Here is a 25,075-nt window from a genome sequence, read left to right as displayed (position 1 = left end):
AGGATGGCAAGCAATCCGAGGATGGTGACAGAGATCCAGCCAGAGGCACAGGTGGGGGGGGGGGGGCGAGGGGGGAGAGGAAGGTATGAATAAATGGCACTGACAATGAAAACCAGGAAGGAAGCCATGCAGGCGCCCTGTGTAGTGGAGGGTCCCAGCCCCCTATAGGGCCCACAGTCCTGGAACCACAGCGACCTGTTCAAGGGTTTAGTGCTCTGAGGTCATCGTTTTGGAATTCTTAATAACGCGCACAAAAGATCTGGCACTTTTTATGTTGCATTGGGTCCCTCACGTGTTGTGTCTGCTCCTGCCTCACGCAGCCCTCACCCCACCCCAGCCATAAAGGGGTGGCTTGTCTACAACACCACCCCAACCCTACCCCAGCCAAGAGCAAACCAAAATCCTGCATGCTTAGCCCCTCTGGGGAGAAGGCTGTGGAAAGGTCAGGAGAGCTGTCATAGCCTCGCTTCTGGGGCAAGAGGCCTACTCCCCATCGGCCTTTCCCAGCCCTGGCGAAATAAACGCTGACATAAAAGTGACCCCCGCCCCAGCCCACCCCACACCCCACACTCCACACCCCACGCGGCCTGAATCTCTGGCTCTAGCAGCGCTCCTGGCCGCCCTTCAAACCGCCAGAAGCGGCTCAGTGTGCCCGTGGGGAAACTGAGGAACGTGCGGGCTCCTCACCAGCTGAGGGAAGCTGCCCTAAGGGGCTGTGCCCCGGCCAAGCGGAGGAGGGAGGGAGGACGGCGGGCACCTGGGCGCGGGGAGGGCGACCTGGCGCGTGGAGCTCACAAGCGGTCTCTACGTAGGAGCGTGAGCTCCGCCCCGCCCACCGCGAACGCGGGTTCTCGGAGGGGGCGGGGCCACGGTGGGGGGTGGAGTTACGGCGGAGAGGCGTGGCTCCAGCGGAACGCTGGCGCTGACGGAAGACTATAAGTAAACGAACGATGGACGTGTGTTACAGGGAGGTTCCATAGTGTAGTGGTTATCACGTCTGCTTTACACGCAGAAGGTCCTGGGTTCGAGCCCCAGTGGAACCACCCCGAGGCCCCCCGGCCTCGGTTCTCGTTTTCACTTTTTAAAGTGCTTTGAGTTGTTCACATGAAATCATAGAAAAGAAATCGAAGTGCTTTCCTTTCGCCCTTTAAAACAAACTTTCATTTTATTGTTTTAATTTTTAGAATGCTTTTATCACAGAAGCGTAATGAAAAATAGCCGGCTCCTCCATTCCCGGCCGCCATCGCCACAAATGAAAAACAGCAGAGGGGGGACCCCGTGATGTTGTAGTCCCGGGGCACACAGCAGCCCCCCAGGACGCTACTCCCATCTTCCCTCCGCTACTTCTGGGCGGCCTGAAACCTAGAGCTGGCGGGCAGCAACACCACCCAGCGCGGCCCTTTCCCTGCCCAAACCCTCCAAATAAAATATGTCAATACGCCAGCTCTTTGATTGCTGTTCAATAATTGAAGGGTTATTAATTATTATTTATTAAGGATTAATAATAATCATTCTGTTTTGGATAATTATTGTTTACCAAATTATTATTATTTAAAGTTTTTATTAAACTTTAAATTCAGAGTAGGGAAAACAATCTTTTTCTATTTAAAAATTTAATACAACAGTTCTTTTCTTGTTTAAAGTACTACATATGTCTCCTTCACAGCCCTTTTCTTTTTAATACAACAGTGGAGTTTGTTGAATAGACCTTCGTCTGTTTAATGAATCCATATATAGTACAGAATAAATGTCAGGCTTGTAGACACCCAATAAACATGATTGAACAATGCTTCTCTAGTTCCTTTTTGTTCCTCTTTATTAGTTCATCACACTTTAATTTTGAAGGGTCATTATCTTTTAATATTGGCTTTTTTTTTTCTTTGACAAGAGGAAAGAAGGAAAGGTGTCTGGGAGTCTGGAAGCTGAGATGGGATAGTGGTGGCCATTCATTTGGTTCTTAATGAATCATTAGCATTCATTAGGAACCAAAAAGGCAAAGGGAACAGCAGTCCTTTTCTCTGCATTTTTTTCCAAATAGTGTTGCTCATACAGTGCATAAATTTGCACCCTTTTCTAGCTCTAGACTAGAGTATGACATCTGATTGTCCCTGTTATTACAATCTCTTCAAGTTTTAACTTTTTTTTTTTACCATCTTCACCATTTTTAAGTATACAGCTCAGTAATGTGAATTATATTTACACTGTTGTCAAAAGGATCTCCAGAACTTCTTACACATATAATCCCATTTAATTCTCAAACTAACCCCATGAAGTAGGCATTATCATTTCCTTACAGACCAAAACGTTGAAACACAGAGCCCTGAAGTAACTTGGCCAAGGTCACAAAACAAATGGTTGAGCTGGGATTTGCACCGTCTGGCTTGGGAACCTGCTTTTAACCCTACTTGTTGCACTGAAACCCCTAACCTTGGCCATGGATACTGTTTCCAACTTTTTGTTATTATAAATAACCCAGCAATGTATTTTGGCATTTCCCCGAGTGACTAGATATGAACATGAAGTCAAGTTGCTTTCTAAGAGGTAAATCCGTGTCATTGTCACAGAACTCGCAAATGTTAGTGCTTATGTGGCGGGAAATTGCTCAAGGTCACCCACTAGAAGATAATGGCAGAGAAAGAATTAAGACCTGGGTCTTCAGATTCCAGGCTCCATTCCCCTCCAGTGCTTCCCTTACGTTTAAAGATAGAAGAAAAACAATATTTTCTTTTGCTAAACCGACCTCAGTTGACACTAGATTCTTGTCTAAGACTTCCTTGTTAAGGCAGGTAACTATGTGGGTTAACTTGGGGCTCAGCCCACGCCCTAAGAACTAAATGGCATAAGGTATTTAATGAGGTCGGTGCTCAAGTTAATCTGCTCCTGGGGAAGCTCTCCACTTGGATAAGGTAGAGCTGCAGCCAAGGACAAGGGAAGAATGCCACTCAAGATAGAAGCCTTCTTGTTCTTACTTCTGTTTGGCTATGAAGGTGGGTGCCAGCCAACCATTAGCATTCCTTAAACACTTAATGTGATTGAATGAATAATATAGCTGCTTAATAGAAACGCAACCTAAATAATTAAAATGTTCTTAATGAGCAAAGCATGTTAATTCATATGTGTTATTAATGAACAACATTGCCTTTGGGTGGATGTGGTTCTCTCTGTCTCGTCGCTGGCTTTTTGGCCTTCTGAAGTTCAAAGGATGCTTAAAATGGGTCAGAAAAGAAGGAAGGGTCTCAGAGATTGTGTAAAATAGCTACAAATTCAACAATTAGAAGGAAAGTGTGACATGGTCTTGTAAATTTTTAGGAGTCATGGTTAGAGTGGTTGTAGAGTTTAATCTTCCAAACCAGGACGCTAATGGAGTAGAAGAGGTTGCTATTAATAATTCTGCTGGGACAACAGGTGTAAACCAGACTGTCCCGGGCAAATCAGGACGTGAGGTCACCCTAGTTTAAATATGGATTAACGTGGGGGGAGGGGATGGGGTAGAAGAGGTCAATGGGACATAAGTAATACTTTCAACAATAAAGATTAAAACATAAAAATAAATAAATATGGATTAGTAAAACATGCTGAGTACCACTGGACTCTAATAGAAAGAATAATCCAACTGACAGTCAGAAACCCCCAAAGACTCAATACACTAAATTATGTTTAAACGGCTAAAGATGGTCCCAGCAGGAGTGATATGCTTAAATAAGGAGAAATTAAAGGCAAATATCGAAAATGTCAACCAATTCAACTTTTAAATTTTCAACTCACAAGGGCCCATCAGCTCAGGATTTCTTTTTTAGTTAATTCTGAACAAAGTATCTTCTTTATGGTCATTGAGTATGTACGTGGGTAACAGAAGATAAATAAAGAGGGCAGGGAGGAGGAGGCCTCTCCACTCTGTAAACGACCTGGTTGACAGACATGACAACACTCACACAAGCTGACTGAGAGTTCCTGGTTTCAATCATTCTCCTTTCTACCCTCTCACCTTTTACTGGTAGAGTACTCACTTTCATGATTCCCCAATGACATAACTTTTGTTATTTAGTCACCTTTTTCAGTATTTGGAAAGACTTGGAAAGATCTAATCCCAACATCATTTTTGCAAATGACATAGAGATCATTCTAAGTAGAGATCATTCCGACTAATTGTCGGATTTTTTCTCCTTGCAACATGCCCCAGTAACTTTAAAAAAAAAAAAAGAATAGTTCATTGCCCTGGCTGGTGTGGCTCGGTTGAACATCGTCCTGTGCATAGAAAGGTTGCCAGTTGGATTCCCAGTCAGGGGCCATACCCAGTTTGCGGGTTTGACGGTAGGCACTCAATCAATGTTTCTCCCTCTCTCTCTAAAATCAATAAGAACATTTTTTAAAAAGATAATAGTTTGCCCTGCTGCCGTGGCTCAGTGGTTGAGCATTGACCTACGAACTAGAAGAACACAGTTCAATGCCCAGTCAGGGCACATGCCCGGGATGCTGGCTCAATCTCTAGTGTAGGGCTCACATGCAGCCTATCAATTATTCTTTCTATCTCTCCCTTTACCTTCCTTTCTGAAATCAATAAAAATTGTGTTGTTTTTTTTTAAATTAAAGGATAGCCGAAACCAGTTTGGCTCAGTGGTAGAGCGTCGGTCTGCAGACTGAAAGGTCCCAGGTTCGATTCCGGTCAAGGGCATGTACATTGGTTGCAGGCACATCCCCGATAGGGGGTGTGCAAGAGGCAGCTGGTCGATGTTTCTCTCTCCTCGACGTTTCTAGCTCTCTATCCTTCTCTCCTCCTCTCTGTAAAAAATCAATAAAATATATTTTTTTAAAAATTAAAGGATAATAGTTTGATTTTTTTAGAGGAGGAAGGAGGGAGAAGGATTGTTATGTGTGATTGGCCTTCTGCATGCCCCCGCCCAGGGATCAATCCCACAACCTGGCATGTGCCCTTGACCTGGAGCACCAATACCCAAACAACTGAACCCACAGGCCAGGACTGTCTCAGTAACTCTTAATAGGCTCAGATGCTTTTGTGGTTTTGTTGTTTTCCCTTCTCTCTTTGACCTTTCCTCAGCAAGAACATCTAAACAGCCTTTAAAGGCTGAGATCCCAATACCTCTGGTTCTCAGACATCCACAGGGCTCATCTCAGATTCCTCTTTGTGATTGTCACTAAAATTTGTTTATCCATTCTTTCATTTGCCTGTTCATTCAGGAACCCATCCCTGAGTACCTGCTATGGGCCAAACACGTGCTGAGACTAACAACCCTGTTTTGTGATCCCCCAAATGTGAAGAAATACTATAAAAGTTTACCAGCCTATTTAAAAAATATATTTTTATTGATTTTTAGAGAGAGAGAGAGTAAGGGGAAGTTATAGAGAGATAGAAACATCAATGAGACAGGAAGCTCATCAATTGAATGCTTCCTGCATTGGCCCCACACTTGGGGATCGAGCCCACAACCCGGGCATGTGCCCTGAGCGGGAAGCCAACTGGTGACCTCTTGTACCAACAAATGAGCAGGTCTAATTTAAAGATAGGTTGGTACAAGAGGTTACCAGTTCGATTCCCGCATCAGAGTAAAGCACTGCTTATGTCTTATATAAGATGTCGGGGATATCTGCAATAAAAGACATGCTGTCAGGAGGCACAGAACCCTGCATTCATTCCTGTTCTACTGTGAAGCTTCTATTGCCTACCAATCTTTGTGCATGCCTAGGGAGCTCCAGAAATTTACAGTTAGAGAATCTTATCTGTCTGGGTGGAATGGAACATGGCCCAGTGGGTAGGCTTGAGAAGTTTAAGTTCTCTTACCCACCTAACCAAGGCCCTCCATCCTCATGCAGCATGGAAGGAAAGAAGCCAGCAGAAAATGGCCAGCGCTCTACCCTGAGCTAGAGGGATGCTCCAGGAGGCAGAGAGAAATCTTGACCGCCCCCAACTGTCCCCACCCTGCTGCCTGCTTGCCCCCAACTATCACCCTTGCTGGCCTGATCACCTTCAACTGAGCTCTACTGCCAGTATACAGTATAAAATGACCACTGAATCCGCTTGCAATCCAGACAGAGGAATAAGACATAGAGCACGTGGGGAAGATGTATTCTATTGCACACTGGGAACCTGAAGACAAAGCTTCTTTGTCTCATTGACTCTTCACTGTTTCTATTCCACGGTGGCAGTGGCTCTTTACTACAGTGAAATAAGGTAAATGGATTGACCTCCCATCCACATTAGATGAAAGCTCACTTGGGAACGCACCAATCATCAGAGTAAAGCACTGCTTGTGTCTTCTAACTGAAGCAGGCTTCTAGTTCTCTTGCATTGTACACTTTGGATTCAAAGCCAACAAGGATTTGAAAAACACCCTCCTTAGTAAATTCTATCAGGCAATTAATTGCTCATGGTTATTATATAAAAACAAACAAATAAAATGACCAAGCTTCATCTTACAGGTGTCCTCTCTGCTAGTGTGTCAATGCTCAGGGACAGCAGATTTTTTTTAAGCAGCTTGCTTGCGATGTGATTTACATATCCATTTAAAGTGTGCAGTTCCGTGTTTTTTAGTAAGTATATTTACAGATTTGTAGAGCACGCGATCTAATTTTAGAACATTCTCATCACTCCTAAAAAAGTCTGTTAGACATTCAGCCGTCACTCCTCATTCTCCACTACCCCCTCCACCCAGCCCGCCACTCCCTAGTCCAACTACTGATCCACTTTCAGTCTCTATAGCTTTGCCTCTTCGGGACCTTTCATCTAAATGCAATCATATGACATATGGTCTTTTTTTCTGTCACATAGCATATGTTTCTGAGGTTCATCTGTGTGAAGCAGGTACAGATGTCCAATTTACCCATGGATATGTCTGTTGCCTAAAATAGTCACATTTTCATACCAGAAGCCATTTCCTTCTTTCTTCTTCATGAAAAGGGACAGTATTTCAAGCTACTGTTTTTCTCCCGTGTCTTATTCTTGTTTTCAAGTAGATTGGAAGGTGGTTACAGTTTTATCATTCATAATTTTGTACTCTCTCCTCGGCTTCATCTGTTTCCATGGGCAGGAAAGCTCTGTATTTAGTGAAATCCAATCAAAGAGACTAGCAGAGGCTTTCCTATGTGCATCCAATCCATACTTCTCCTCTTGGGCTTGCAAAGTGAATTTAGCTATGCCTTGAATTTCCTGGCTGTAAGGGAAATGAATGCAACACTATGATAGTGATCAGTCATTAGTGAATGTAGTTCGTTATTAATAACTAGTGGCCCCCAAAAAACAAAAACAAAAAAAATAAACCTAGTGGCCCGGTGCATGAAATTCATGCATGGGGGGGGGGGGGGCTCAGCCCAGCCTGCACACACTCTCCAATCTGGGACCCCCTTGGGGAATGTCTGACTGCAGTAGGACGTTCCTCTTGCAATCCGGTACCGCTGGCTCCTAACTGCTCACCTGCCTATCTGCCTGAATACCCCTAAGCATTCTGCCTGCCAGGCTACTCACCCCCAACATCCCCCTGCTGGCCTGATCACCCCAACTTCCCCCCCCTTGCCAGCCTGATCGCCCCCAACTGTCCCCCCTGCTGCCTGCTTGCCCCCAACTATCACCCTTGCTGGCCTGATCACCCCCAACTGACCCCCCACTGCCAGTCTGCTCACCTCAACTGCCCTTTCTGCTGGCCTGATCACACCCAACTGCCCTCCCCCTCCTAGCCTGATCGCCCCCAACTCCCTCTGCTTCAGCCCTGTCACCATGGCTTTGTCCGGAAGGACATCTGGAAGGTCTTCCGGTCTAATTAGCATATTACCCTTTTATTAGTATAGATTATGTATAACAGGATATTGTAAAAATTAAGTTATGGATTTTTTATTAAAATGTTTCTTACATACCATTATATTGGCTGGGCCACAAAAATATTCACTATGGGCCACTTGCTGCCCACAGGCCTTGAGTTTGACATGCTTGCTCTGTAGGGGTGTCGAACTCAATCAGAGAAGGGGCCAAAATCTAAAATCCAGCCTAAATCGCGGGCCGAATGGTTTACTGAACAGTCATAAACTGTCATTGTGATGGAAACGCAGCGGAGTGCAGTGATGACAGCGCGGTGCGGGCCACATTGCAAGGCCTGGCGGGACGGATTTGGCCCGCGGGCCTTGTGTTTGACACATGTGCTTTAAACAATCAGTTTTATATGACTTCATTTCACTTTACCATGTAATGTATCATTTTGTTGAATTTCTCTTTCTTTCTTTTTTTTAACTTGATTTTTCCTCTCGTCCTCTTGCTCAGCCACACTGGGATTATCATCTGCTGAGGTATGTTACAGTAAGAAGGCTGGGTTGTACATGGATACTGTTTGTGAAGCTTTTCCTAGCCAAAACTAATGGATAGAGCTATGACTTTCTTCAATGTCCTTTTAAAGATATTTTTTCTGGTGTGGCAATAACACATTTTATCTGAGCAAGTTCCATGTTTCATTGAGAGAGTGCAAATAAACCACATCTTAATTCAGATGGTGTAATGATGAATCCAGTATCTTTTAAAACTGGGTCCCCAAAAGGGACATCCAGGGCATGTAAGGAGCCTGACCTTGGGTTGGGTGGCCCCAAACCCCTGAAGACAACTATAATGGGGTAAACGTTGTACCTTACATGAGTGTGTCTGTGAGATTATTAACTGGTCACCAACAGTGCAGAAACTTGTTTATCTAGGCAAACTCATTAGTCAACAGAGCCAAATGTCAACAGTACGATTGAAATTTCTTTTGAGAGCCCAATTTTTTAAACTTACACTTCTTCTAATGCCACTTCTTCAACATAGACTTACCCAGGCCGTGGAAGAGCCACACTCAAGGGGTCAAAGAGCCGCATGTGGCCCACGAGCCGCAGTTTGCCGACAACGGATCTAGACCCACAGATGAGTGGCAGCTGTGTGCATTAAGGCTGGACTAATGACTCAGTTGTGCTGTTGCAGTGCGAAAGCAGCTGTAGACAATAGTAATGATGAGCACTGTTTTTGAACTTCAGCTTTTCCAGTAGTGCTGACCACAGTGACCTTTGACTCTGACTTTCCTGACACCCTGCCTCTCTGGCTTCCCACAGGATGAGGGCGAGGACTCCTGGTATCACAAAGTGTGCAAGTGCGATTGCCAAGGGAATGCCAATACCCTGTGGTCTGCCGGCACCAGCTCCTTAGACTGCATACCGGGTGAGTGAGTATCCCCTCTCCTTGGGGCACCAGACCCTTGGGTTGACCTTGGGAACATCCTGCTTCTCCTTTCAATCCAGCGGAATGAAACCCCTGAATGCCACACTCTCGATTTTCTCCAGTTGGCCTCTGAGCTGCAAATGCCACATGGCCACTGATCCATTAAACTGACCTGATGGCCTTGTTAAAGATGGGACCCTTTGAAAGAGATTCATGGATAATTAATTGAAAATAAGTTCATTGCCGAAACCGGTGTAGCTCAGTGGATAGAGCATCGGCCTGTGGACTGAAAGGTCCTAGGTTCAATTCCAGTCAAGGGCGTGTACATTGGTTGCAGGTACATCCCCAGTAGGGAGTGTGCAGGAGGCAGCTGATGGATGTTTCTCTCTCCCTGATGTTTCCAACTCTCTCTCCCTCTCATTCCTCTATGTAAAACTCAATAAAATATATTTTAAAAAAAGAAAAGCTCATGGCAGGTGGCAGGGAGTTTTGAGAACAGCTTAGACTTCTGAGCCAGGAAGAGCAGAGTTGGAGTCCTGGCTGTGTGACTTATGAACTCTGGGACTGCCACTTTGCCCTTATTCTGTCAAGTGGAGGCAATACTTCTACAGGAGGAAAATAGGTTTAGTCTTCTCCTGTTGCTAGTGGGAGTGGGATTCTTGGGGGACTGCTGGAGGGAGCATTTCTAGAGGTCCCCATGGGAGGATGAGATGTGGTAGGAAACTTGATCTCCATGGAATTATACCCCTTTTCAAAGTCCCATTTCCCTTAGTCCAGTCACAGAAGAAGCTTAGCTGGGGTGTCTTCTCTTTGTTGGACTCTTGGGGAGTGTAAAGTTGCAGCTTCCTGGTGAAGCTGCCCAAATGATATGGCTATAATATCTGGCCTTCCCTTTGCTCCTTTCCTATCTATACTAATAAAAGGGTAATATGCTAAATAGACCAGATAGACCGGGAATCTTCCAGATGTCCTTCTGAACAAAGCTGCAGTGGCTGCAAGGGCCAATGAGGGCAGCTGGCAGTGGCAGCAGCAGCAGGGTGAACTTCCCCTGATTGGGGAACATCCCAAAGAGGGAAGCCAGAGACAGTAGCAGCTGCAGGGTGATGGGGGTGGTGCCTTCCCCTGATTACCTGGATTGACTTCCAGAGAGGGAGGCCAGACTGCAGCTTAGGACATCTCCTGAGGGCTCCCAGACTATGAGAGGGGGGCATACCTGGCTAAGGGATCCCCTCCAATGCATGAATTTTCATGCACTGGGCCTCTAGTCCTATATAATAAAAGGCTAATATGCAAATTGACTGAACAGCAGAATGATCATTTCTATGATGCACACTGACCACCAGAGGACATACGCTCAATGCAGGAGCTGCCCCCTGGTCATCAGTGCACTCCCACAGGGGGAGCACTGCTCAGCCAGAAGCCGGCCTCACAGCTGGCAAGTGCAGTGGTGGTGGCAGGAGTCTCTCTCACTGTTGTGGCAGTGCTAAGGACCCCTGGGGGGGTGTCCCAGATTGCAAGAGGGCACAGGCTGGGCTGAGGAACCCTCCCCCTTCCCAGTGCGTGAATGTCATGCACTGGGCCGCTAGTTATTAATAACTAGTTAATTACAATGGTATCAATGCTACTGTGCCTGGTTAGCCATTGCTCAACAAACAGCCATGTACTTCCCCACATTCCAGCCCCCAGCCCCCTCTCCACCACAATCAGTGGCTTCATATTAGCACTTCCCACCCAAGTGAATAGTGTCCTTCCAAAGTGAGGCATTTAAGGGCTGCTGGTCTTCAGCTCTCCAGCTCTCCATTTCCTGCTTAAGAAAATGGCTTTTCCCTCAGCCTGGGTGCCCACCCACAATGGCTCAGTCACCTGAGTGAGAAATAAATCTTTGTTGAATTAACCCTCTAAAATCTCTGGATGGTTTGTTCTGCAGCATAACATGACCTTTCCTGACGAATGTGAATGCCTATCTTCCTCTAAGGCAAGGGCCAGCAAACTTTGTCTATAAAGGACTAGACAATAAGTATTTACGGCTTTGTGGGTCATGCTTTCTTGACTCCTCAATTCTACCATTGTTGCTCATAAAGAATCCATAGACAACATGTCAATGCATGTGCATGGCTGTGTGCCAATAAAACTTTATTTACACAACAGGCAGTGCACAATATTTGGCCCGAGGGCCACAGTTTGTGGATCCCTGCTCGAAGAAGTTGTTATGAGGAATAACTCGGATGAGGCATGAAAGCACCTCGTGCTGTACTTGGCGAATTGGTGCTCCTTTTCTTCCTGCCTTCTAAGAGCTCACGCTCTGGCTTTCAGAGGCGCAGGAGGCCAGCAAATATTTGCCATCCTCAGTCCTTTCTAGGCTCAGAGCCTCTTTGGTATGAAACTGTCCTTGCCACCCCTCTCCAGGGTTACAGAGCGCCTGTCTCGTCATCCGCTTTACATAATCGCCTAATAATAGCTCCGGGAGAGACAGGTTTGTGTGTATGCCTGTGAGCTTCTCTTCATTATTTCATTAAATTTGCATTAAAATAGAAAATTGTGGGGGAGAGAAGGAGCGAGTCTACAATGGCTTTTACTGCCACCGTTTTCCTATTTACTAAGTCGTACAAGGGAACAGTGGGGTCCCTATAGGGAGCAAAGCATTATGTGCTGTTGAGTTCAGTGGGCTTCTCCCACTGGACCGGAGCTCCTGTAGCCATTATGTGTTGGTGTGATCTTCCCAGTCAATATTGATGCACCCTCATTAATAATCCGCCCCCTTTTGTCACGTGCCTATTATGTGCCAGATACTGATGGGGAGACAAAAATGAAGGCATTGTCTCCACCCTGGAGGAGTTTACCATGTAGTGAAAACAAATGTTCTCTTCACTAGAGACAGGAGGCTACAGGCATTCCATTCCAAGGAAGTTCTTTCTAAGAAATTGAAAAGAGATTTTTTATGCAGATTGGGTTCATTGACCTAATCAACTGTGAAAGGGCCTTGTGTTGGAGGAATGTGAAGACAATTGGGGCCCCAAAGCTATCTCCCCTACACAGTCAGGAACCGGAGGTTCTAAAATCACAAATTCTTTCCCCATTGTTTTTGCTTGTTTTCTTTTATTTTTATAACAACACAGATATTTCCAAGAAAAAAAAAAAAAAACACTCACACAACCTTGGTGTTAAATGGTTGATTCATGGGTGTTAATTAGCTTTTCCAGGAAAGATCTGATTCAAGGCAGCAGGACTATAAGCTTCCAGAAGTGACTTGCCCACAGTGCCTCAGATCCCTATTAGAACTTCGGTAATGATTGGTGCCCTTGGCCTGTATGATTCAAGGCTTTCTGCCTACTCTGATTTAGGGAGGAAGAAAAGCCTAGAAAGCACAGGAGGACAGGAAGGTCACTCATAGCTGCCAAAAAGGAGCTTCCAGGTGCACACTGGTTCTTACTGCCCAGGGCTCCCACCCATAGAGCAGAAGGGTAGGTGCGTTGTGGCCTCCTAATCTTCATCTTAACACTACTAAAAACACTCAAAGGTCTGTCATTTCCACCGTTGAGTCAAGATTACCTGGGCCCTCTGAGATGGAAGAATAGGGTAGGGAAGGTATTAGAGTATAAGAAATCCAATGGCTCAATGCTTTACTTGTATTCCAGATCCAGATTCTACATGATATTCAAATTTATATTCTATTCTTCTGTAAATATTATTTTATATTCTACTACATTGTCATAAATATTCAAGTCTAATGCCCATGCATAATAATATTCACATCTTAAACTGTGCACCAATGGATGAGGATGAGGGGGCAGAGGGTGGGGTGGGAACCTGGTGGAGGGGGGAAGAAACGAGGAACCTGTGTAATAATATGAACAATAAAGATTGATTAAAAAAAAAATTAAAAAAAATAATGATTCAAAAAAAAATAATAATAATATTCACATCTTTCTTGACAAGAATGTCCCTCTACTCTCTTTGCGTCCCTTTAGGTTAACATCTTTTATAAGCATGTCTGGCCTGAATGCCTACAGATTGAGCAATTATCTACTAAATAAGAAAAGCTAGTATGTTAAATATCCATAGTCTGGATCAGCAGCACAATGTGACTATGCCTTTATCCATCTAAGTATCACATCAGTGCTCACAAGAGCCACTTGTGCCACAAACGATTTGGGTTTCTCCTTAAGAGTAAAATGAGTATAGACAAAGGCCAGTGGGACATCTCTGGGTCAGTTAATTTCTACTTTCTCCCTGAGTTCACTGCTTCCTGTTTCTGCAATTTTCTCTGCTTATCCCCAGTGGCCACCCAAGAGGGAGGTGATGATGTTTCTTTATCCATCCATCCTTCATCTATCCATCTGATCAATATCTATGCAGTACCTACACGTGTAGGTACTGCATAGATATTCTGCAGGGCTCAGAGGATGGAATGGTGAGAAAGACTGACTGGGCTGCTGCTGATTAAATAATCACAGGAAGTGGGACAAGTGACAGGTGTAGAGTGCCTGGGAGTACTGGAATCCTTTAACCAGCTCAGGATGGGCAGAGATCTGAAGGATGAGTAGAGGTAAAGGGAGAAAAGAGGGGCAGGAATGTCATAGGCAGGCCTGCATGAGGACCTGAAGGCAGCTCAGCCAGGACTATGGAAGGAGGAGGAGAGAAAAGGAGTCAGGAAAAATAATAAAGAAACTGTACTACAGTTCACTCCACAGCACAGAGAGCACAAGGCATGTTACAGTTCTATTTTATCAAGTTCAGATAATCCTAGTTTGAGTCCCCTCTTGTCATGGCCTGTGAACAGTCTAAAGAAAGGATTGTAGAAGGTCCTTTCTCTCCCTTTTGGACTACATGAACCCATACCACAAGCTTGCAAGGGCTGCCTGGCGCAGGGCCTGGGTCCAGGCTACGTAGTAGGCTCTCTGCCCAGTCTACAGCCCCACTCCAAGGTCAACAGCTTCCTCTCTGAACCAAACTCAGTCCTGGGGACCTTTCCAAGTTTCCTGAAGGTGTCCAGAGCTCAGGGCTCTCGGGCCCCATCCCTGGTCCAGCCTCATCAGAGGCACCATTTCCCGGCTAAGCTCAGGCCCTTACCATGAGCCCCCTCCTCCTTTCCCCACCCCAACTTAGCAAGAGTCAAAGCCCAGAGCCCCTAGCATCTCCTCCTCTGGGAAAAGCAGCTGATTCCTTTTGAGGCCCACACCTTCCAAATCTACAAGCCTGGGAGTTGCTATGTTGCCAACAGGCTTCTTTCTCAAGTCACACACACACACACACACACACACACACACACACACACAGATGTGCACATTGCTTATTCCATCCTGGGGCAAGGAGAGCCCAAACCTTTGGAAACATGAAGCTGGCCTCTTTCTTAGAGATGATGGGAGCAGGACAGCGTGGGCTATAGGGTGGATGTTAGATTTCTTCCCTAGAGACTCTTCATCAGAAAAACAAACAAGCCAAACTCAAGAAGACATGACTATATTCTCACCATTTCACCCTATCCTACCAATATGAGCTGCTGCTTTTTGACCTGGCACTATGGGCTTTATACTTTACAAATGTTATTTCACATAACCCCACAGCAACTTTGTGGAGGCTGGTTCTACTGTTGTGTTCCTTTCATAGACAAGGAATCTGAAGCAGAGACATTAAGCAGCTTGCCTACCTCACAGAGGGAGAGTAGGATTCAATTCCAGGTTGCATTGGCTCTAACCCAGCAATCTTGACTTTGGCTGCCCATTACAATGACCTGTAACTTTACCCCATGCCCAGGTCCTTCCCCAGACCAATGACATCAGACTCTCTGGGGGGTCTGGCCTAAACACCAGCACTTCTGCAACTCCCCAGGTGAATCGCAGGTGAAACCCATCAGAGAGTCTCTGCTCTGTGCCCTGGGCCAAACCACCCAGTTTCTGTGTAACAGCTGGGTAGTTGGAGGCACCAAAGCTTGAGAAAGGAGCACCGGATGGAGGCAGGCTTGAGGCTTGCATGCTGAAGGGCTCAGTTTTGGCTATGAAATATCTTTGGGTCACACAGATGGAACTATTCGCCTGGAAAATACTCCTAGGGCCTGGGAGTCAGGCTTTGGCTCCCACATGCCTGCTGAAACCATGGGAATGGTGAGATCATCACTTCTCCTGGAGAGTGTGGGCAAGATCCATGTCTGGACAAGTCTTCACAGGCCTCCAAGGCTATTGCTCCTGGCCCGGTCCCTGCATGTCTACAGCCCACACTCTTAACTGTTAGATGGGTAATTGGGAAGAAATGGCAGGAGATATGAGGGGAAACAGAGAAAAATTGAAATGCTAAGAATAAAGTTCTTGGAGAGGTGGCAATGGCTTTTTCTTCCCCTCTGCTCCCTCCCTCCCTCCAAGTTGGTGGCCCTGAAGTAAGAAAAGGAAGGTTCTGGATACAGGAGAGTTAGAGATAGCCACAGTTAGAATTTAAGTAATCACCAAGGCCCAACTGAAAGCCAGCTTTCTGACACTGGAGCCTTGTCCCTCTATCTGGTGGCCCCAGTTTGTCTTCCAGGTCGGAGGCGGGTAGAGGAGGTGGAGGAGCCCTCAAAGCCATGGGCACTAGGCCCATGAATCCACCAGCCAACAAAATGCCTTCCGTGGTAGGCTAAGGCTTCCATAGTGCACTTTGATAGTGTGCTTGTTCAAAATTGGCCACTCTGGGAGTGAAATCCTGGAAACGGCATTCTTAAGAAGCTCCCTTGATGATTTGACCACACAAGGTATGTGTGTGTAGCTCATAAAGTGTTCCTGTTTCCTCTCCCAGGAATTGACATTTTAATAGGCCCCTGAAGCCTTGTGTTCTTGATCAACTACAAATGCTATACCTTCACCCCCAGTCCCACTGAGTTGCAGCTACTGGTGGGAGTTGGACCTATTTTTTTGGTGCATTGGGTAGAAAGGGTCTTACCCACCACCACCACCCTAACCCCAGGGGGTCTGAAGCTTTTTTATGCTTCATTCAGTTTCACTGACTTCTGAAAAGGATTCTCTAGAATAGGGGTGTCGAACTCAATCAGAGAAGGGGCCAAAGTCTAAAATCCAGCCTAAATCTCGGGCCGAATGGTTTACTGAACAGTCATAAACTGTCATTGTGATGGAAATGCAGCGGAGTGCAGTGATGACAGCGCGGTGCGGGCCACATTGCAAGGCCTGGCGGGACGGATTTGGCCCGAGGGCCTTGTGTTTGACACATGTGCTCTAGAAAGAACTTGCTCTCATTTTACTGTGTAAGGTGATGATACCCCCCCCAGTAAATATATTCAGCTCTTCAACATAAACCCAAACTTACACATGAAAAAAATAATCTGATTTACCTTACTTGAAGTTTATCACTCACAATCAGAAAACTAGGAGAATGTATTTGCATAAGCTGATTTATTTCCTACTAGTGACCTGGTGCATGGATTCCTACACATTGAAAGGAAATTAATTAGAAGGTGGTCTGTGGGGCGGGATTGTGCGAGACAGGCTGGACACATCTTGGAGCCAATCTCCTGCGGTCTCTCCCCGGCCTGCCACATCTGGGGCAGCACCAGGGCTCAAAGGGCATCTGCAGAGTGAGCGGGAGTCCCTCCGGAGTTGGGGTCTCTTGGCCTGGCCTGTGGAGATCGGGCTGAAACCAGCTCTCCAATATCCCCCAAGGGTTCCCAGAGTGTGAGAGGGCACTCTGCAAAGTTGTTGTACAGGGTGTGGAACACAAACGCAAGTGTGCAGTAAACCAGATTTGGGGCTGACAGTGTCCCAGCAACAACATAACCAATAGCCAAAGGTGGAATTGCAGGGCCCTGTGAGGAATCAGGCTCCCTCCTCTCTGGTTCCAGGTGCATCACCCAAGAACCACCGCTGCCAAGTCACCACAGCTCAGCAGCTCTTGTGTTGAGCATCTGCCCCTGGTGTCCAGTGTATGTCATACCTACCAGCCAGTTGGAAGGTCAATTAGCCTTTTATATATACTAGAGGTCCGGTGCATGAAATTTGTGTGTGGGGCGGGTGTGTCCCTCAGCCCAGTCTGCACCATCTCCAATCTGGGACCCTTGAGGGATCGCAGTCAGACATCCTCTCACAATCCAGGACTGCTGGCTCCCAACCGCTCACCTGCCTGCCTGCCTGCCTGATTGCCCCTAACTGCTTCTGCCTGCCAGCCTGATCACCCCCTAACTACTCCCCTGCCAGCCTGATCAACACCTAACTGCTCCCTTGCCAGCCCGATTGCCCCTAACTGCCCTCCCCTGCTGGCCTGGTCACCCCTAACTGTCCTCCCCTGCAGGCCTGGTCCCTCCCAACTGCCCTCCCCTGCTGGCCTGATTGCTCCCAACTGTCCAGACAACTGCTGGCCATCTTGTGGCAGCCATCTTGTGTGTTTGAGTGACAGTCAATTTGCATATTACCTCTCTTTGATAGATAGATAGATAGATAGATAGATAGATAGATAGATAGATAGATAGGAATTCAGTAGAAACTAGGTTTGGTTATAAATAAGAGGCCACCTAAATAGTGGGTTATTGAGTTAGCTTTGTTTTGACTGACATGGTAAAAAGACTAGGGGTAGGGTTTTGCTTAAGGATATCAGGGCTGAGGTCTCTGCCATTCCCTTGGCCTTATCCCCATGGTGCACCAGCCATTAAGTCTTGCTTCTAGGCAACAGTTAGAAAGAAGGGGCAAGCAAAACCTGACCAGAAATCCCCAGCAAACATTCTTTTATATCTCACTGGTCAGAAATTATATCACATGACTTCTAACTGGAAGAAAGTCTAGGAAAGATTGTTTTTGTAGCTGGCTACATTGCTGTCCCCAACAAAATTAGGGTTCTTTAGTGAAAAAGAAGGGGAGAATGGATACTTGGATGGCAATTGGCAATCTCTGACCAGGTAAACCAACACTAAATGTGAGAGGAAATACATGAGAAGCAGCAGGTAATTAACATAAGAACGAGCTTTGGCTATTCTTATTTGAGAAAAGCAGTTCCTTCCTACTGTTCTTTATTCGAAAGTCACTCAAACACATTTCACCCCCCACCCCCATTAGACTAGTGAGACAACTTCAATTTACAAGGAGGAACTCAGTCTCAATATATAATTGCCTTCCTGCCTCTCACCATTGCTTTTTTTCCTTATAATTGCCACCACATGCTGTCCAAGGACAATTAGGGACCCTGATGTCATCATACAGGATGGCTGATGTATTAATGAGGAAAACAAAGAGTATGGCATTTAAGTATGACATTTCGCTGCAAACCTCTTGATTTTTAGGTCTGTTTGTGAAGGAGGTGGACTATTTCTCAAAACTACCCCCAACTACTGCCATGCTTTTATGAATGTCCCGAATCTCTGTAGCAATTCCTTTACTTCATCTTCAGACGGGATGGTTTGATTTGTCATTTCGGTCTATTGTGTTTGGTGAGTATTGTGATGCAATCTGAGTGTTTTGATGTGCATTGTTTTTCCTTTCCCAGAATGCCCCTACCATAAACCCCTGGGTTTCGAGTCAGGGGAGGTTACACCAGACCAGATCACCTGCTCCAACCCGGAGCAGTACATGGGTTGGTATTCGTCGTGGACTGCCAACAGGGCCCGGCTCAACAGTCAAGGCTTTGGGTAAGCAGGGCTGGCAGCTCAGCTGACTTTTTTTAATGTGATTTGAAAAAGTAGGTCTCTGTAATAAATGAGTGAAACAAAATGCATTGAGTTATTCAGTAAATATTGGTTGAATGCCTTCCATGTGCCAAGGACTGTGGTTAGAGCACCGAGCAAGGTGGATGAGGTCCTGGCCTTTACGAAGCACACAATTTAGAGGGGGAGAAGGATTCTAAGCACATAATCACACAAGTGATCACTTAGTAAGTGTGATGAGTGCCATGGAGGAGACAGAGGAGAAACACCTGGTCCATTTGAAGCACCAGGGAAGAGCTCTCTAAGGGAAATATATTTAACCTGTGACTTATAGTTGGCCAGGTGAAGGGGTGGGCATAGGATACAGCAGGTGTAAAGGCCATCAGTAAAGACCACTTAAGGGCATGGATAGGGCCCGCAAAGAAGGCCAGCAAGGTCAGAGCACAGGCAAGGCAAAGTTGGAGAGGCAGACAGAAATCAGATCACACAGGTCCTTTTAAGTCATGCTAAAGAGTGTAGTTTTCACTTTAGGGATAGTGGGAGGATCCTGAATGTGCATTAGTTAGAATGTAGGTTTGTGCTGCTGTAACAAAGAAGCCCAAAGTACAGAGACTTAGTGTGGAGGTGTGTCTCCTGTTCATCTAAAAGTTTCATCAGGCGGTCTAGGGTTCTTATGGCAGCTGGGTGCTGGCAGGGGTCCAGATTCTTTCTACCTTGTTGTTCTATCATCCTTAACATGAAGCTTCCCATCTTGGAATTTAGCTCCTCTAGCTTCCACTGTCACTTCCACATTCTAGTCAACAGAGAGAAAAGGAGAACAGAGCACTCACACTTTTCCTTTAAGGATTCAGACAACCTTATTGGCCACTTCTGCCCATATCCCATTGACCAAAATTTAGTCTGAAGAAATGTGAACTTTGTTTGGTGGCCATTTGCCCAGATAAAACTCAGGGGTTCTATTACCAAAGGGGGATGGGAAGAGGCTATTGGGAGACAATTAGCAGACTCAGAGAAATTTGAAGTTGAGGAGTATTACAATCAAATTTGTGTTAAGAAAAAAATCTTCTGCCGAGCTGGTGTGGCTCAGTGGTTGAGCATTGAACTATGAACCAGGAGGTCATGGTTCAATTCCTGGTCAGGGCACATGCCTGGATTGCAGGCTTGATCTCCAGTGTGGGAGGTGGCCGATCAATGATTCTCTCTTATCATTGATGTTTCTATCTTTCCATCTTCCTTCCTCTCTGAAATCAATACATATATTTTTTTTAAAAAAGAAAAGAAAAAATATTCTGGCTCTTGTGGGGAGAGCTGTGTAGTTTGAGAACAAGGGTAATCCAAGGAGACTAACGAAGCTATGGTGGCAGTCCAGGCAACAATTGAGGGCTAGTGTGGTGGCAGTGAAATGGAGAGAAGTAAATGACTGACAAACACTTGGAGATGGAGCCGATAGATGGATTGGCTGTTTGAGGTGACAGAGAGGAAAGGGTCAAGGATGGCTCTCAGGTTGCTGGCATGAAGACCTAGAAAGACAGGGGTTGCATTCAGAGAGATATGTAGCATTGAAGGAGGGGTTTGGGTGAGGATAATTCATAACTCACTTTTTTAAATATATTTTATTGATTTTGTACAGAGAGGAAGGGAGAGAGATAGTTAGAAACATCGATGAGAGAGAGTCATCGATCAGCTGCCTCTTGCACACCCCCTACCGGGGATATGCCCGCAACCAAGGTACATGCCCTTGACCGGAATCGAACCTGGGACCTTTCAGTCCCCAAGCCGACGCTCTATCCATTGAGCCAAACCGGTCCCAGCTCATAACTCACTTTTGAACTTGTTTCATTTGAGATGCTCTGGCATCCGGGAGAGTTTGACTAGCTAGCGATTGATTCTCAGGATTCGGAATTTAGAAAAGGTTTGGGCTGGAAGTAGCAAGTCAGAGCCACCTGAGGAGCAAGTCTGGAATTAGAAGAGAAAGCAACCAAGGACTGAGTTCTGAGAAGCTAATTAATACGCAGTAAAAAGCGGGGGAGCTACAGGTTTCCACAATTTAGGAGGGATAAAGCTAAAAAAACAAATCAGTTCCTCAAGGTTGGTTAGCTTGTAACTGTCAAAAAGCCCGCCCAGTGCCCCTCATCTCACTGTTCCCCACACGGTAGACACTCCCTGAAAGCCACGCTTGACAGCACATGAAGGAGGTGCAGATATGTATGAAGAGAGTGATGGGTGATATTAAAGAAAAACAAAAGATTCCTGGTGAAAGAAACATCAGGAGAGACTAATGAAAAGTGAAGGGGGCTGGTCGGTGCAATAACCATGCATTGAAGAAAGACACGTTCAACCACGCCCCAAAGGTAATTTCAGCTCCATCCGAAGGCATTTCTTTGACAAATTAGTTGAATCTGACAATTTTCACTTGGGTGGTAGGGATGCAGGGAGAAAGGATGTCACAGAGGCTGGGCACGTCTTGGAGACAAGCCTCTGGGTACTTCACAGATTGTAGCTCAACCCAAGCTTAGCGGGAGAGGGGGGCTCTTTGGGTGCTGGCATCCCCTCAAAAGTCAGCATTCTCAGGCTCTTTGGAGGCCTCTCAGGGAAAGCTCCTGCTGATTCTGTGTCCCTGGCAGGTGTGCCTGGCTCTCCAAGTTCCAGGACAGCAGCCAGTGGTTACAGATCGATCTGAAGGAGGTCAAGGTGATTTCAGGGATCCTCACCCAGGGTCGTTGTGACATCGATGAGTGGATGACCAAATACAGTGTGCAGTACAGGACCGATGAGAGCCTGAATTGGATTTACTATAAGGACCAGACCGGAAACAACCGGGTAAGTCAGGCCTACCCCAAATCACCTTAGCTCACACTCTGGGACTCTCTTCTTTGCTATATCCCTGTCACCGCCCTCTGTCAGAGCACTAACCCCAAGCAGGTGTCTTTCTTGTTATATCCCAGTTTGTCTGCAAATTAGTGCATTCTTGCATGCAGAAGAAATCTTTGTCTGAATCCTCATATCAGCCTATAGTTGCTTGAATAATCAAACCCAACTCTCTGGACTATTCCAAACTCATTGGATCATTGAACACTTTGCTGCATAGGTCTGACATGATCCATTACTGATGCAGGTAGGTTCTGGTCCATTGATGTAGATATGGCTCCTCCTTACTACTGATTGAAAGTTCTGGACAACCCAGCAAATTAGCCACTAAACTACAGAAATGTTAGATACGACTCCAGCAGAGCAGACACAGAGTCCCTTAAACTTTTATATGCCACTAACCACTGAGCAACAAGACCCAACTCTGTTCATCATAGACTGAACACAATTCTCTCTCTACCTATATCTATCTATATATAGATATATAACGTATATTTATGATGAACTAAAAATTTACTAGCTATTTGGAAATATTAACTGTCCTTTCGCCTGTGAGGACTTCCCCCAGTTGATTTGGACATTTAACCAAATTAAGTGCAGCTGAAAATCAGGCGGCTTTGTACTCTCTGATGCCAATTTGTATAGCAAGAACATGCATGGGTTGAGATTTTAAGGAGTTTGAACAATAGGTAAAATCAGCTTGATACTTGGACATTTTGTCCCATTTTTGTTCTTATTGGCTTTTCAAAGAGATATGGGAATTCTTTTCAAGCTCTGTGCTTCTGAAGGCCTTGAGGTTCTTTGCAAATTGCCTGTTGGGCACTTGTGCCATCTGGAAGAGCCTGTTCCATCCTCCCTCTTCACTGGCTGCTGCCTTGAATAGGTTCAAGGGCACAAATAGGGGAGAGAAGGGGATGGGGGGGCATTATTATTAAGAAGAAAGGTAAGATCATGGCATAGAAGGCTCTTTTTGAAGGGAATGAAATGTTCTGGTGATGTCGGGCAGAACACTATGACTCTGGGAAGATTGAAAGCAATGATTTCTTTGGAAATACAGCCAAACATCCACCTCACCTTTTATGCTTCACCCACTGCATCATGCCATGTTATATCCTGAGAACCACAAAACAAACCCTTTATCTCTGTTCTCTGGCCCTGCCCTCCTCCTTGCAAACCTTCCCTCTAGTTTGTTTTTTTCTTTTAAGAAACATTCCCGAGTGTAGAAAGTCTTTGCTCTTTGTATTGATGTTGAGACTTACCATTAAGTTTAGCTCATGGCTCAGGACTGCAGAGCCAGCTCACAGGTTTTTACTTGAGCCCCACGTTGGACACCTTTGGAACTTGGCAACATTCCTCTTGTGTGATGTTCAAAATTAGAAGAGAACATCTTTTCAAAATTCTTGTCAAAACACAGAGAATTAAAATGCAAAATCAAGAGGCGATTTTTAAAATAAGCGCCATCCAAACAAACTCTGTGTGATGATGGAAATGTCCAGTATATCTGGAGACTTCTAGAACTTCACTGCCCAATATGACCACCGCCAACCACATCGGCCATGGAGAGCTGTGATTGATGAAGTGCATTGCTATCTAATTTGAAGTCCTTTGCATTTAACTAGCCACATGTAGCTCTGGCTACCATCCTGGACAGCGCAGTTCTAGCTGTCTCCAGCCTCAGAGAGGTCTGGAGCGTATAGGTGCTAACAACCAGTCAAGATCAGATTTTGTGGGGGCACCTGAAAATTCTCTCTACATGGAGCACTTTTCTGAGATTTTCCAGGTAAACATTGGGGCCAGCTCCAGACAAGAACCAGTCTTCCTTTTCCCACCCCTTTCTTTAGATCTTCTATGGGAACTCAGACAGATCTTCCACAGTCCAGAACCTGCTGCGGCCACCCATCGTTTCCCGCTTCATCCGGCTGATCCCGCTGGGCTGGCACGTCCGCATCGCCATCCGGATGGAGCTGCTGGAGTGTGCCCGAAAATGTGCCTGACACCTGCAAGCTGGGCACCTGCAGGGGGGATGGGGGGAAGAGATGGGGAGGCACAGAGTGGACCACAGAGACCCTCACCCCCCTGTGACAAGCGAGGGACATTTTACAAGCTCTTTTTTGATGCAGAGCTGGGTAGAGAATGTTTCTTGCTTTCCAGTTTTTAAGATATAGTTTCCAATTTGAATGAGAAAAAAACACACACCATAATAAACCTATTCCCCACTCAGGGCCAAAGAAAATAAGAACAAAGAAAATGTCTCTGAAAACAATTTTCATACAAGAGCCTGAGTAGCAGGGGTAATTGGATGCTGCTTTTTTTGTTTGTTTGTTTTGTTTTGTTTTGTCGCAGCAACACTGGGAAAGGTGGAGTCCCAAGGGAACACAGAGCAGCCCTGATCATTTGCAATTTCTTTTGCTTGATTCCAAACAGGAACATCATGTTTCACAAAGCCTGGCTTTTCATGTAAAGGAGGAGCAAGCGTGCGCTTCCTCTCGAGTTTTTATTAAATCGTGACCATTGAGGACTGGAGAGCCCAGGGGACAGAATGAAAGGTTTCGGGGTGACCGGGCGGTGCAGATGAGCCCAGTGGGTGTGAGCCCGTGCCCCAGTTTCCTGAGAGCCATACACGACCGAAGGGCCCAGGCTTCAGCTGCTTTTACGCCATGTCCACCGGGATTGCCGGGGGGGGGGGGGGTTGTTTCCAGAGGTCCCATTATATACAACCCATTCAGGCTGCACATGGAAGTATTTAGGGACCCCAAATGACCAGAACACATCAGAATTCCTCTATCTAGGGCTGCTGTTTCCAACAAGCTTCCTGCTTTGAAAACAGTTGGCCCAGGAGCTATCACTGGCTACGGGGAGGAGGCCCATTAGCTGAGCCCATTACCTCTGTAGGAAGCAGTCAGAACCTATGTCCTAAGGATGGGGCTGTGGCTACACCCTTGGTGAGCCCACCTTCCAACTTCTGCCCCCTTGCCTTGCAACGCAAGCCTTCCTGTTCCTGACTGCAGCTAATGATGACGTGGCAGGTGGGCAGGAGAAGATTTGAAGGAGGAGATGAGAGGGGGTGGGATCAGAGAATGGGGCCCTTTAACAAGACTGGGGAATCTAACCTGGCCTTGATGCAGTACACCCTTTGCTAGCAGCTCATTTCTCCAAGTTACTATTTTTGTTGTTGTTTTTTTTAATTTTAGTGTGTTTTTTACAGAGTGCAAGAGAGGGATAGAGAGAAACATCAATGAGAGAGAAACATTGATCAGCTGCCTCCTGCACACCCCCTACAGGGGATGTGCCCACAACCAAGGTACATGCCCTTGACCGGAATTGAACTTGGGACCCTTCAGTCCACAGGCCGATGCTCTATCCACTGAGCCAAATTGATTAGGGCTCCAAGTTACTGTTTTCCAACACCAGGCTGA

At 46.0% G+C, this 25,075-nt stretch overlaps 1 protein-coding gene and 1 non-coding gene across 2 annotated transcripts; both read left to right on the top strand.

Annotated features, from left to right (window-relative positions):
- The first annotated feature begins 970 nt into the window (after positions 1-970).
- On the top strand, positions 971-1,043 carry TRNAV-UAC. Its single transcript has one exon. It is a non-coding gene; the product is annotated as a tRNA-Val (tRNA).
- Positions 1,044-2,892: 1,849 nt separating this feature from the next.
- On the top strand, positions 2,893-23,694 carry RS1 (retinoschisin 1). Its single transcript, XM_036439591.1, has 6 exons — positions 2,893-2,987; positions 8,264-8,289; positions 9,076-9,181; positions 18,635-18,776; positions 21,416-21,611; positions 23,501-23,694. Exons 1-6 carry the CDS (start codon positions 2,936-2,938, stop codon positions 23,651-23,653), a joined length of 675 nt encoding a protein of 224 aa, XP_036295484.1. The 5' UTR covers positions 2,893-2,935; the 3' UTR covers positions 23,654-23,694.
- Positions 23,695-25,075: the final 1,381 nt, after the last annotated feature.

Source organism: Pipistrellus kuhlii, unplaced genomic scaffold (genome assembly GCF_014108245.1).
Source record: "Pipistrellus kuhlii isolate mPipKuh1 unplaced genomic scaffold, mPipKuh1.p scaffold_m20_p_16, whole genome shotgun sequence".
In the NCBI taxonomy this organism is placed as follows: domain Eukaryota; kingdom Metazoa; phylum Chordata; class Mammalia; order Chiroptera; family Vespertilionidae; genus Pipistrellus; species Pipistrellus kuhlii.
The sequence above is the reverse complement of the archived record's forward strand: the minus strand, read 5'-3'. Positions and strand labels throughout refer to the sequence as shown.

Bases quoted from the DNA above. Each gene is read 5' to 3' on its own strand.
- RS1 (XM_036439591.1), top strand. From the start codon at position 2,936: ATGCCACTCAAGATAGAAGCCTTCTTGTTCTTACTTCTGTTTGGCTAT. The intron at 8,290-9,075 runs GTATGTTACAGT...GGCTTCCCACAG, and splicing joins TGGGATTATCATCTGCTGAG to GATGAGGGCGAGGACTCCTG. The intron at 9,182-18,634 runs GTGAGTGAGTAT...TTCCTTTCCCAG, and splicing joins CTCCTTAGACTGCATACCGG to AATGCCCCTACCATAAACCC.